Below are 14,204 nucleotides of genomic sequence, written 5' to 3'. Positions count from 1 at the left end.
GTGTCTAGTCTGGATAGATACTCAAAGAATTCTATATCCCATCACACAGATATTTGCATATCCATGTTTTTTACTGTTGCTCTATTGACAATAGCAAGAAAATGGAATCAGCCCAAACAAATGCTCAACTGATAAATGAATAATGCAAATACAGTATAATTTTATCAATTCATAAAGAAAAAATGAAGTTCACAAGAAAGCGGAAATAACTGGAAAATATATTGTGTGTGGTAACATGGTCTCAGAAAGATAAGCACCATGTTTTCACTCCTATGTGGAACCTATAGTCTAATTTTTAATATATTATATTTGTGTATATTATGTATAGAGTTCAGGAAAATAGAAAGGGACCTATGACAGGAGAAAAAAAAAGAGGCCACAATTAACAAAGATGGGTGGGAAAGGTAATAGATTTGAAAACACAAGGGGGAATACCAAATATACGGGTTTAAGCAGGGATGGGAAGTGGGGAGATGAGGGACTGAAGACTGGATAAACCAAATTTTAGTATGTATGAAAATTTAATAAACTTGCTACTTTATAAGCTAATTTTAAAAAGCAGAGTTATAGAGTCTAGTTATAAAAACTTGGATTCAAATTCCAACTTTATCTCATATTAGCTATGCAAACTTTGTTATCTTACTGTTCTTATCTATAAAATGATAATACTAAATTCATTAACTTGTGAGGATGGGATGTTTGCTCATTGGTTAGTATTGTACCCAGTATATAACCAGCATACACATTTTAAATTCTTTAACTTGAGCAAAAATGCTTAATTTAATATTTTTAAAAGTTTAAGCTCTAAAACGTGTGACTATAACATCATTCTTCCTAAGGAAAAATCCAACACAAGGCAATCCTCCTCAAAAACTCTGGATCACTTGTTCTTCTAGAGGACTTAGGCTTAAGTACCAGTACCTACATGGTGAATTGCAACCATCTGTAACTCCAGTTTTGATGGAGGAAGGTCATTGGTTAAAAAATAAAGAAACTGCCTTGACCCATTTTATTGGTTAGAACATAGGTGGGTGGAGTAAACAGAACAGAATGCTGGGAGGAAGAGGAAGTGAGGTAAGACGCCTCAGACAGACACCATGCAGCTCATCGCCAGGGGAGATGCGATGAAGCAAGCCGCCAGGTCAGACATGCTGAATCTTTCCCGGTAAGACTGGTGCTACACAGATTACTAAAAATGGGTTAGGCAAAATGTGAGAATTAGCCCATAAGAGGCTAGAGTTAGTGGGCCAAGCAGTGTTTAAATGAATACAGTTTGTGTGTTGTTATTTCAGGTAAAGCTAGCCGGTGGCGGGAGCTGGGTGGCGGAATGCAACCCACAGCTCCCTCAACACAGTTTCAAGGGATCTGATGCAGACTTCTGGCCTTTACAGATACCAGGCATGTATGTAGTGCATGTACACACATATAGGCAAAACTCTCATATAAATAAAATAAATACATCTAAAATATTTAAAAACTAAAGTTCAATCAAAAACCTATTTTTTATTTTGTTGAGATTATAATATATTCACATCATTTCTCTCTCCAAACCTTTTCATATACCTTTCTCATTTTCCTTTAAACACATGGCTTCTTTTTTCATTAATTATTGCTCCATGAATATATGTCTATAAATATAGGTTCCTAAATATAACCTGGTCAATCTGTATAATGCTACATGTATGTATGTTTTCAGAGTTAAGCATTTGGTACTGGATAACTGGTCACTGTGATCTCTGTTTCTCTTGCTCTCAAACATTCATTGATTGCCCGTAGTTCTTTGTGTAGGGTTGAGTACTGCACAATAACACTAAGAATGCAATAGTGGTATTCACACCTTGCTGGTTAACCAATAGCTCTCTAATTGAACTTAAAACCCACTTAACTTACTTCCATTGGTCAAATAAAAAAAAAAACAACCCACTTAACAAGAGGGAAACCGTACTGGAAACCTAGCTAATTACTCAATGCAAGCAAAGTCATGGATATTGAAGGAGAACCTAAAATCACTATTTTATTAAAATCACTACTTTATTAAGCCCATATAATCCCTAACTACATTCTAAACATTTGTCCTTATATCCACAGATAAGTGTAGTCTTCACCCTTCATCAAGGAAACTTGTCTTTGAAACAAATATAGACCACCACAGAAAACCACAACCAATCATAATGTAGAGTTCTAGAGCCAAGTCTCAATTGATATATCTACAAAACATGTCTGCTCAGCTAAGGGAACATTTCAGATGAGAAAGCAATATGATTGTAAAAGCAAGAAGACCAGACCAGGGAGTTTGCTGTGAGATTGTGTCTCCTAGTGATGTCAGAAGCTACACACACAAAATCTCACCAACATGAATACCTATACATGAGCTGAGCAAGGATGACACAAATAGACATGCTAAAGTAGACAGGGGAAAAAAGCCCATGAAGCCTCACCCCTATACACACAAAACATCTCTTCTAAGATTAAATGAAATGTATTGTCCTGGATGGGATGGGATCCTAGACAAGAAAAAGATTAGTAGAGAAAAAATAAAAAGCCCAAAATTCTGGAACATTAGTTAATGGTGATGGTTTCTTCATCCCGACAAATGCATCATGGCAAAGAAATATGATAATATTAGGACACAGAATATACTTTAGGTATACATTTGTATTCTCTGCACTGAATGTCCATTTTTTCTGCAAATCAAACTTTTCCATTATAAAAAAATATAATCCTCATCCAAAGAGAATTAGTTGTAAAACATTGAACTTATAGGGCAGTTTCTTATCAAAGGAAGCACTGTGATGGTTGTGTTATCATGAATTCCATTTGCATGCAAAACCACACACTGTGGTACTTGATTATGTCTTTGTCCTTCTTTTATTCCATTCTCTATGATTTACACTCTAAATTGGCCACACCCTTATTCCTCTTAGAGAACAAATAAAGAGGAAACAAAACATACTAAGATTATAAAACAAAAATTAAGAAGTAGTTGTTGGCAGAATAGCTTCCATCGCCATGCCAAAGAGAATTTAATATAATTTTAACTTTTTCCACATGTATTCATATACTAGCTTTAACATAGAGAACAAACTGAAGGCAGCTAAGAACTACTTTGGAGATATTTCCCATAGGCCTACCATTCTGGGCAACAAAATTAGAAGCCTTATATTAAAGGGCAATGGCCATAGTAACCTGTCACTTGTAGTAGGATAGTGGGTACTGTTAAATACTGATAAACCTTTTTTCTAACACCTGAGAGACACACCTCTATGGACTTGTCCACTAATAAGAGTGATTTTCAGGACTGATCCACAAACAGGTCTCAGTATACTTTCTAACTAGAAGTTCAATCAACCATCACTACACTAACATTTAGCATTATGAAGCAACTTCATGAAACTTATGTGCCATCTGTATCTATGCTATTATACTGAATAAATGAAGGATCACTTAAATTTTATTACTCTATTATTTAATACTGATTAAAATTAATACTGATAAAATACTGCTATACTTTATACATTTGAATAAATAGCTCATTTCTTCAAAAATAAAAATAAGTGAAAGGGTAGGTAAGAAAAGGAAAGCAGATGAAAAAAGTTTTACAGAGTTCTACCAATTTAAAAAAAAAATCACTGGTGAAAGTCAACGCACAATTTACTTGTAAGAAAACAGCTTACCCATTTCTCCAAGGTCTTCATTGAGTTCTTGAAGCCAGAAGGTGTCCATGTCATCTAGGTCATATCGGCATGTAGATGCTGCCAGCTCTAGGGTATTGATATAGCCAGGCTCTGCAGACTCTGGGCTAGAGCAACGGATATATTTCCGCGGCCGGACAAAGAGAACTTCCTTTACCCTTTCAGATATAATCCTAGAAAAGCAATAGAAAGACATCGGCAACTATTAACAAATGACAGATTTCAGGTACTAACAGGATAAGCCAAATGACTCTGGCTACACAAGGGCACATGTCTTGTTATTCCTTCTGGGAGATATGGCAGATCTCTTTCTAGAATCAAATGATTCTGAAAATTCAGTTTCATCATCTGCTGTGAACTTATTGACTGATAATGATGTGCTTCATTCACCTACACAGATCTGGGACCCTACTACTATTTATTCTAATAAAATGTTGATGTATTGTGTGTTCTTGACCTAATGGTCACCAAGTATATTTAAAAGGGAAAAATCTGGGATTGAGTGTTAGCTGCACAAAGGTATCATGTTTAAACATACACCTCAGCAAAACCCGTGATTTTTTTCTTCCATGGACAGACTAGGTTTTAGACTTACACAAACCTGTTTCTTTTTCCTGTCATTCATTTGTAAAGTGGTTCTGAAAAATTACTTAATTTAGATAAGGTTCAGTTTTCTTTATGAAAAAGTAGGGACAAGAATAATAAATTATTAAAATAACACCAAACTTGTAAGATTATTATGCTTACATGAAATAAAGTATTTGTTATGGCATATAATAAAAACATGTTTCAGTAACACTAGTGTTATATTTCTTACTACTTTCATTATGCAAATGAGTTAAAGTCAAGAGATCATAGAGTTGCATAAACTCAAGATATGAGAGCAGCCATAGGTCTGAGTCAGGGCTACATGATGGAAAAAAAATTCCTATTATTCCATCAACTTTTATAGTGAGCTTGAGCAAATCCATAGCCTTTCTGATACCTAAGAACTCAAGGCAAGAAAACCAATCAGGGAAAGAAATGTCTACAACTTAATCTATAATTGATGGTTTAAGTACCAGATGAGGCATCAGAAAATACAACCAAAAGGAAATCTGGATTATCTTTTCCTGGCAATTTTAAAGAACAGTGTGGGTTATCTAAAAGGGGGGGGGAGAAATACTCGTATTATCATAAAATAATGAAAACCATTCCTCTGGAAGGATTTTAGAGCTAATTTAATTCTAGAGTCATTATATGTGTAGGATAATTAATAAAACAATATCAATACATGTAATATATATAATTGACCATGTAAGTGCATAAAGTACATATTTTCTTCTAAGCATTCTTCCCAAAGCTTATGATTTCAAATAAAGTATCTTGAATAGTTAACAAATATATATATTTGTACATTAAAATTATTCTATTATATGGAAATCCAAAAGCAATAAATATTGGAAGAAAATGCAGAAATCTTAAGCATTAACTGAAGCTAAATTTTAGAACTGTATTCAGAGGCCTGCTTCTAACTGAAAAGGACAAAATACATGCTCTCCAGAGACTTCAAGATCAAATAAATATATAGTGTGCTTCTTTGGTGCATGGCCTTACAAGGAAATTATAGAATATTAACTAATGGTTTATCTCAAGTGCTTTAAACCGTACAAGAAAAAAAGTTGATTATAAATTTTCTTGAATGAAGCTTTTGTTTATAAGGCTTCTGGAAGAACACAGAGGAGAATACATTTATGACATCAGGATAGGCAAAGATATTTTACATGAAACACAAATGCCACCAAACACAATAGGAAAAGATTGAAGAAACATACACACTAAAACTTTGGTTACAAAAAGAGAGTGAAAAGCAATTTTGGGGGTAGACGATATTTACAATTAAAGATATACAAAAAATTCAATTAAAAACTAGGCAAAAGATTTAGGCAGACACTTCATAAATAAGGCTACCTCTTGCAGCAGATAAACAATTAAAAGGCTCTCAACCTAACTAGCTATCATAGATATTGAAATCATAATCACTGTTATCTACCAGAACGACTAATATTTAAAAAATTGACCCCAAACTGGTCTTTGAAGGTCTAAGTGATGGTAAGAAATGGAAGCAAATAGACCTATTGTTACATTGCTGGCTTGGGCATGAATTGATATATGCCACTTTGGGAGCAAATTCAGTTATAAGATATGTACAGGATATGAACAGATATATATGTTCTTTGATCTAGCAAATATATTTTTAACATATTTAAATTTTAAATATATTTTTAATAAAAATGTACAGACATTTTATTATTACAGAGGGTAAAAAGGTTCACTTTCTACAATAGCTGGAAACAACCTAAATGTCTTACTAAAGGTGAATGGGTAAATTGTGGCATATTCAAACAATGAGATATGATGCATGAGTGAAAAATGAACTACTACATGCAACAGCATAGATGGATCGCACAAGCATAATGATAAACAAAACAATCCACTCTCAAATGAATACATACTATAGGATTCTATTTATATGAAGTTCGAAAACTGGCAAAACTGTTACCTACGGTGAGGGAGGTCAGTTACTGGCAGGGAGCAGAAGAAAGGCTTCTGGGGTGTTGATAATGTTCTATTTCTTGATCTGAGTGGCAGTTAAATGAATACGTTTAATTCATAAAAATTCATTCAGCTATACAAAAACGCATTTTATATTTTCTGGGTGTACATAATACTTCAATGCAAAGTTTATCATAATGATAATTAAAATGGTGATGTTACCTTAGTCATTTTTCCATTAAGTATAAGTAACTAAAGTCTGAATCTAAGAACAGAAACAATAACACCAAAATGCAAGAAAACACATAGGTAAAAGGTTAAATTAATGTAAATTTACAAGAGAAGTTACTGAATTTATGACAGAAGAGAAGATCTGTGAAAATGTTATTTTGGGATTTTTATCTTACTTTTGGCTTCTTGAGACAGGATCTCACTATGTAGCCCTGGCTATCCTGGAATTCAACATGTAGTTCAGGCTAGTCTCCAACTCACAAAGAATCCACCTGCCTGTTTTCTGAGTACTGTGATTAAAGACATGTGTTACCATGCCTGGAGGATTTTATTTATTTTTTTTTGAGACAGGCTCTTGCTATGTTCCCTGCTTCAGCCTCCCAGGTGCTGGGATTATAGGTGTGCTATCATTTCCAGCCTGGGACTTTTTAGAAAACAGCTTAAATCATCATCATTTACACATGCACACATGCAGGCTCATGCATGTGTGTACAGACACACACAGAGGCACACACACACAGAGGCGCGCGCACACACACACACACACACTCTTCCAGTTATCAAAAGACATTTTGCTTCATGTGTGTGCCTGTGTGTATGATTGCTGTACCAGTGTAAACGAATGCAGATTGTAAAAATATATACAGCTTTAATGGCGAAATAGACTTACAGAACCACAGTTCCCTCGGAGACCAGGAAAGCAGAAGTGAGCGGAAGAGCACCAGATTTATAGGTAAACATTAGCCTGAGGCGAACACGCCCCTAAGGGGCGGGACTTATCCCTACAGATTGCTATTGCTTTAGAGCAGTGGTTCTCAAGTTTCTTAGTGCTGCGACCGTTTTATATAGTTCCTCATGTGGTTATAAAATTGTTTTCATTGTTACTTCATAACTAATTTTGTTACTGCTATGAAATGTAATGCAAATATCTGACATGCAATTCCCAAAGGGGTTGAGACTCACAGGTTGAGAACCACTGCTTTTTGGGAAATCCTAGAATACTATGGTTTTCTTTGCCAGTCACTATGGACTAGGTATAGAGACACTATGAATGGCATCAGATCACTGATCATATCAGCAAATGTTCACAAACACAAAGGTTTAAGTAATTTTGTTAGAACAACATAAGCATAGCTTTCAATTTAGACCCTTTAGTATAACAGAATGTTGTAGTAACTTTCTAGGTGACTGGCTTTTGGTAAAGTACCCATATCCACTTCTCTATAGAAAGGTTTATTCACCTGTTCTTCACTAGTAGGTTAGAGTGGCTGGAATATTATTAACTCTGGCCCAAGTAGACACTGCTGTGCCACTGAGGAGTCATTGAAAATGAAATTATTATTACTGTTGTTTGACCTAAAGCTTAACATAGTGTCTTTTTAAAAAATTCTTTTATTCTTTTTTTAAAAAAGAGAACTATCTTTTTTGATTTTACATACCAATCCCAGTTCCCACTCCCTCCACCTATCCCACCCCACCCTACCCCCTATCCACTCCTCAGAGAGGGTAAGGCATATGGCTTTGGAGAAGGTCCAAGGCCCTCCCTACTATATCTAGGCTGAGCAAGGTATCCATCCAAAGAGAATAGGCTCCCATAAAGCCAGTACCAGCAGTAGGGACAAATCCTGGTGTCACTGCCAGTGGTCCCTCAGTCTGCCCCAGTCATACAACTGTCACCCACATTCAGAGGGCCTAGTTTGGTCCTATGCTGGTTCCTTCCCTGTATGGAAGTTGGAGTTGGTGAGCTCCCATAGCTCAGGTAGATTGTTTCAGTGGGTGAACCCATCATGGTCTTGACCTCTTTGCTCATATTCTCACTCCTCCCACTCTTCAACTGGACTTTGGGAGCTTAGCCCAGTGCTCCACTGTGGGTCTCTGCCTGTTTCCATCAGTTGCTGGATGAAGGTTCTATGGTGACATTTAAGATAGTCATTAATCTGACTGCAGGGCAAGGCCAGTTCAGGTACCCTCTCCACTATTGCTTAGGGTCTTAACTAGGATCATCCTTGTGGATTCCTGGGAATTTCTCAAGAGTCAGGTTTCTTGCTAGCCCCATAATGGCTCCCTCAATCAAAATATCTCTTTCCTTGCTCTCACCTCTGTCCTTCCACTATCTCGACTATCCTGTTCCCTCAAGTTCTCCTCCCCCCTTTCCCTTCTTTTTTCCTCTTCCCCTTCCACTCTCCCTTCTCTTTCCATCCCCATGCTCCCAATTTTGTCAGGCAATCTTGTCTATTTCCCCTTTCCAGGTGGATCTATATATGTTTTTCTAAAGGTTCACCTTGTTACTTAGCTTCTCTAGGATCATGAACTCTAGGCTCAATGTCCTTTGCTAGCATCCACTTATGAGTATATACCATGTTCATCTTTCATGCTCATCAGGATGTTTTTTTCTAGTTCCATCCATTTTTATTGACAGTGACCTTTCAGGGACTTTTCAAATGACTTTCAAATGCTTTGAAAGATAGAGACTATGCTGTTTCCTAATGAGTGCCTAGAATTACTTTTGAATAATACAGAAACTATATAAAAAATCACACTATAGATTTTTAAAGGTTTGCGATGAGTATTTTAAAATTAACTAGATAATAGTCTCAAAAATGCCTTTTTACTATAAGCACCGTAAGACTGGGTCATAAAAAGGAATGCAGCCTTCACTTGGCTGTCCGGAAGGAACAGATGTACTTCAGAATCATATAAGGAATATGACTGTGCTGAGATTGTCAGACTACGAGAGAGTCAAGTTATATGTAATTCTCATGTAATGCCACTTTAAGAAAAAGGCCTTTATAGGTTTCTAAACTTGACCCCCAGCTACTGTGCAGCCTTCAAAATTCAAGTCTAGTTGCTCTGCACTGCTAAGTTTGGGGTCAATTTACTATTAGCACTGAAACTTATAATGGGAACGAACAATATGGACAGCTTTAAACTTCAAACAACATAAAGATATATGAAATGCTTTATGTATTGTACACACTACTCAACTTTCATAAACAAAAATCAAGAGTGGTAGAATTCTGTAGCCTAAAATTGAATGGGAAAGATATGGGAAGACAGAAGGTAGAGGAAGTAGTTGAAGGTGCAAGAGGCCCAGATGCCCAGCAAAGTTAAAAGACAAGTTTGTGTACTCATGCATCATTAAGGGGTATTTTCCTTCCAACTTCATAAACTTTGCATGCATTTTGAAAGTAGTCAACAGGATCCTACATATGGAAACTGAATATGGGTCATAGGACAATAAACAATAAAGATGATCCCAATGATGTTTATCTCCAAAAACCTTATCTCTTAGAATATTTACTATTAAAAGCATTCTCTCTCTCTCTGTTTCTGTCTCTGTCTCTCTCTCTGTGTCTCTCTCTCTCTTTCTATGTATGTGTGTGTATGCTGGGAGGTCCTACTGATTGGGGGTTGCAGTCTACCATGGCCTGGCAGCTCTCTCTGAGGTCAGCAACATGGACACCTCCCCCATCCCCACTCCCGGCGAAAAGCATCCTGTTCTCTACCAGACCTTATTTGGAGACTGTCTTTAGGCCCTGATGCCTGTCTTATCTCTAGTATGACCCTTGACACAGTTTCCTGCAGAAGTTTTACCCTTGCTGCTGTCCATATGGTAACTAGACATTGTGCTAGGAGCATTACAATAGGACTGTGCTTCCACAGATGATTCACTGACGTTATCTCCATTGTGCTCACTTCTGCCCCTTCTCCTTGTGGACTGGTGGTGAACAGGATGAGAGGAAAATGCCCCCCCCCGTGTGTGTGTGTGAGAGAGAGAGAGACAGAGAGAGAGACAGAGAGAGAGAGAGAGAGAGACAGACAGACAGACAGACAGAGAGAGACAGAGAGAGAGAGAGAGACAGAGAGAGAGAGAGACAGACAGACAGACAGACAGACACTGAGGATCGAATTCAGAGTCTAGCAAGCATTCTAGCACAGAGCTACTCCCACGACCCCTTTTTGGAGTATTCTTGACAAGTCATTTCTTATTGGGAACTAGATATCTGGGGCGTTAAAAACCTGGGGCCTTATTTAAACCTTTAGTTATGGTTGGTCATCAGAGTAGGAGTGGAAGTCATAGTTTACCACTTTTCCTATATGACAGGGATTTTCTGTTACTAATGGGGTGAGTCTGGAAGTTCTGGCTCCCACTAGGCCTTCAATGATACCTCCCTCATTGAGATTAGTAAAAATGACTGAATGGCCTTGACTGATACCACTAGGGAAGGAGGAATTCCCATTATTATCATGTAGAAATGAAAACTGTTTCTCCATTAAGTTTTTTGTCACAACCTTAGATGGGTTGAATCATTACTGACTGTGGGGTTAAGTTAAAGTCTAGGCTTCTTACTGCATCTGTGCTGCAGGAGAGGGCAGAGTGACAGCCTAAAGTATTTTCATGGTGTTTGACTGGAGATGAACAAGCATTATCTGAAAGATTTCTGTTTTGATAGGCTTTCCCTTTCCCAGTCACTAGGAAGAATAGGTTTTTCGTATTTTTTTTTTTCGAGACAGGGTTTCTCTGTAGCTTTGGAGCCTGTCCTGGAACTAGCTCTGTAGACCAGGCTGGCCTCGAACTCTCAGAGACCCGCCTGCCTCTGCCTCCCAAGTGCTGGGATTAAAGGCATGCGCCACCACCGCCCGGCTTCTTATATGTTTTTTAAAATCATCACTGGCTGGTTGTTTCTCGGTTGCTACCTTTTCCAGTATTAAGTCTGAGAACAAAAAGAAAATTCAGGGAACACACGGCTGTGTTGTTTCAGAGGTTATGTCTCAAGAACCCTAGATCTTCTGCTATCTTCTTTTGAGCTTTTAAAAGACCAAGATTTGTGTTTTACAAGCTGCTCCGGACTTTTAGTTGTACTTAATGGGGGAGGGGAGTGGTCATAGGGAAAATTCATCTATTCAATCTTTGTGGGAGTGAAATCTTGGCCAAGACTATCAAATTTAAATATGACAGCAATAGAAAGAACATATGAATATATGCATACACATAACTTTGACAACTTAGATCAAACAAACTAAGTAGTTAAAGCACCCAAGTACTAAAAGTCATTCAATATGAACTAGGTAACTATGAAAGATTAAATTTATAGATAAAACACCAAAAAAGCAAATTCAGAGTATTTCACTGGAGAATTCTATCAAACATTTAAGTAAGAATTGGAGTTGGAGAGAGAGAGCTCACCAGTTAATGTCTCTTGCAAAGAACCTGAGTTTGGTTACTAACATCCATCTAGCAGCTTACTACCAGATGCTATTCCTGGCTATGAGAAATCTGTAGGTAGCATTCCATGCAGGGGGGAAGGGCTTGGTCCTGCCCCAACTTGTTGTCCCAGACTTTGTTGACTTCCGAGGGGAGCCCTTACCCGCTGGGGGAGTGGATTGGGGTTTGGACTGGGGGGATAGTGGAGACGGGAGGAGGGATGGGGGGAATTGTGTATAGAATGTAAAATGAAATAAAAAAATCTGATGCCTATGGCCTCTACATACATCTGCATATATGTATACATACCCACACTCCTCTAAATGACATAATTAAAAATAAAAATAAATTTAAAAAGAATCAATACTAATTTTATACAGTATCTTCTGAAAACAAAAGGGCAGAATATCCCCCAATTAAATTGAAAATTTTAACATAATACTTTTATTAATTTGAAATTTTTAATATATTTCTGATTTATTTTATTACAGTCAGCCTTCACTTTCCTTGTGAATTCCTCCAAGATCCATCTCCTACCTCCCTCCTAACTTCATGCCCTTTATTTTTGTAGCCCACTGAGTTCAATTTGTGTTCCCCATATATTCATGGGTATGGGAGCATGATCAACCTGCCAAGGGACCATATCGTTAAAAAAAATGACTTTTCTCCAATGGCTACCAACTGCCATTAACTCCTCAAATAGAGGTGGAGGACTTAGAATTCCCTCCTCCTTCCATATCAGGCTGACTGGGCCTTGATCTTGTTCAGGCTTCATGTGGATATTTTCTGAATATGACAGACTGTGGCATTCACGAACTCACAGCAGCTTTGGAAGCTTGCACAAGGCCTCCCCAACTTTTTTATTAGGGGTGTATCACCTCCATAATATAACAATAAAAATACCATGAGAAAAGAAAACAGGGCTTTTTTCATGTCAGGAATACAGACAAGAAAATTCTTAACAAAATATCATCAAATTATATCAAGCATTATACCAAAAAAATTCTAAATCCAAATTAACTGGGTGTCATGGACTGAACTGTGCCATTCCAAGCCAAAAAAAACCTAACCTCAATGTGACTGTGTTTGGAGACAGGAATAGTTAAAGTTAAATGAGTCTATATAGATAAAGCTCTAATCCAATAGGACTATTGCCCTTATCAAAGAAAGAATTGATTCTCTCTACATGTTCACTAAGAAAAGGTCATAATAGCAGGAAGGACTAACACCCTTATTCGGAGTTAAATCCTGCTGGATCTTGATCCTTAGAAGTTCAGCCTTTAGAATTTTGAGAAATAAGTTTCTGCAGTTAAAGGCATCCAACCTATGAGATTTTATTATGCAACCCAAGCTATTATAGGAAGACTTATTTCAACAAAACAAGTCTAGTCAATATTCAAAAACTTCCGTCACAATCTATGATATTAACAGGCTAAAGGTGATAATCCTACGTTTCTATCATTTGATACAGAATGAGTATATGAGATGAAAAAACTTATAATAGATTAGGAGCAAAGGTGAGTTTCTTCAACTTGATAAACAACATCTATAAAAACTGTAAAAATTAATATTATGCTTAATACTGAAAGACTAAATGGTTTCTACCTAAGACTGGAGAGACAGTAAGAGTCTCTGTTCTCAATGTGATACTGGAAATTTTAGCCACTGCAATAGTCAAAGAAAATAAAAGATGAAGAGACTATAAAGGAAGAAGGAAAACAATTTTATTTTCAGGTGACGTGATAGTATATGTAGAAAAATCCCAAGGACCTGAGAATTTCGTGCCTCATGCCTATAATCATAACACTCAGGAAGCTCAGGTAGGAAGACTGCTCATGAGTTCAAGGCCAGGCTGGGCTGTAAGCAAGACCCTATTTCATAGTTTGCTTTTTTTTAAAGGGTGCTGGAGAGATGATTTAGGCATTAAGAGCACTGTCTGCTTTTGGAAGACCTTGTTCAATTTCCAGCACCTACATGGATGTCCACACTGTCTCAAACGCCAGTCTCATGGGATCCAAACCTTTTTCTGGCCTCTGTGGACACTGCACCAACATATATGCAGGTAAAACACCCATACATAAAACAAATAAATACAAATTAAAAATAGTTTTAAAAAGACATACAAATAGGCAAACGCCTATATGCATAAGAAATAAAATAATTTAAAAAAATTTAAAAAGTGAAATTATGAAATTTACTGAAAATGGATGGAACTGGAAAATATTGAGGTAACCTAGACACCCAAAGACAAATGTTCTGTGTTCTCTTTCATATGTGCATTCTAGCTTTGAAAATGTAGATGCTGTGTTAACCTAGAGTGTCTGTAAAGACCAGAAATCTAGAAAAGTGCCTAAAAGAGGAGGAAATAGTCGGACATAGTAATACAAAAGATAACTCAAACTTAGGAGATATGAAAAATCCATATGGAAACCTAACTACTAAAAGAGCTGGAGAATAGAGACATGATATGGCTACTGCATTCATGAAACCACAGCAACTATGATTAACTTCAGAAGAGCTACAAAATATTTGGTTCTTCA

The 14,204-nt window shown here is 36.9% G+C and overlaps 1 protein-coding gene across 2 annotated transcripts in view; it reads right to left on the bottom strand.

The window, feature by feature from the left end:
* Jade3 (jade family PHD finger 3) overlaps window positions 1-14,204 on the bottom strand; it is a 121,667-nt gene that overhangs the window by 27,458 nt on the left and 80,005 nt on the right. Inside the window, exons 8-9 of one of the 2 annotated variants that reach the window (XM_075958422.1) lie at window positions 6,235-6,312; window positions 3,675-3,865 (exon numbers count right to left, since the gene is read on the bottom strand). In XM_075958422.1, coding sequence (XP_075814537.1) covers window positions 3,675-3,865; window positions 6,235-6,312 — 269 coding nt within the window. The remainder of the gene's footprint in view (window positions 1-3,674; window positions 3,866-6,234; window positions 6,313-14,204) is intronic. The other variant, XM_075958421.1, reaches the window with a different exon arrangement.

This window comes from Microtus pennsylvanicus, chromosome X (genome assembly GCF_037038515.1).
Source record: "Microtus pennsylvanicus isolate mMicPen1 chromosome X, mMicPen1.hap1, whole genome shotgun sequence".
NCBI lineage: Eukaryota > Metazoa > Chordata > Mammalia > Rodentia > Cricetidae > Microtus > Microtus pennsylvanicus.
The sequence above is the reverse complement of the archived record's forward strand: the minus strand, read 5'-3'. Positions and strand labels throughout refer to the sequence as shown.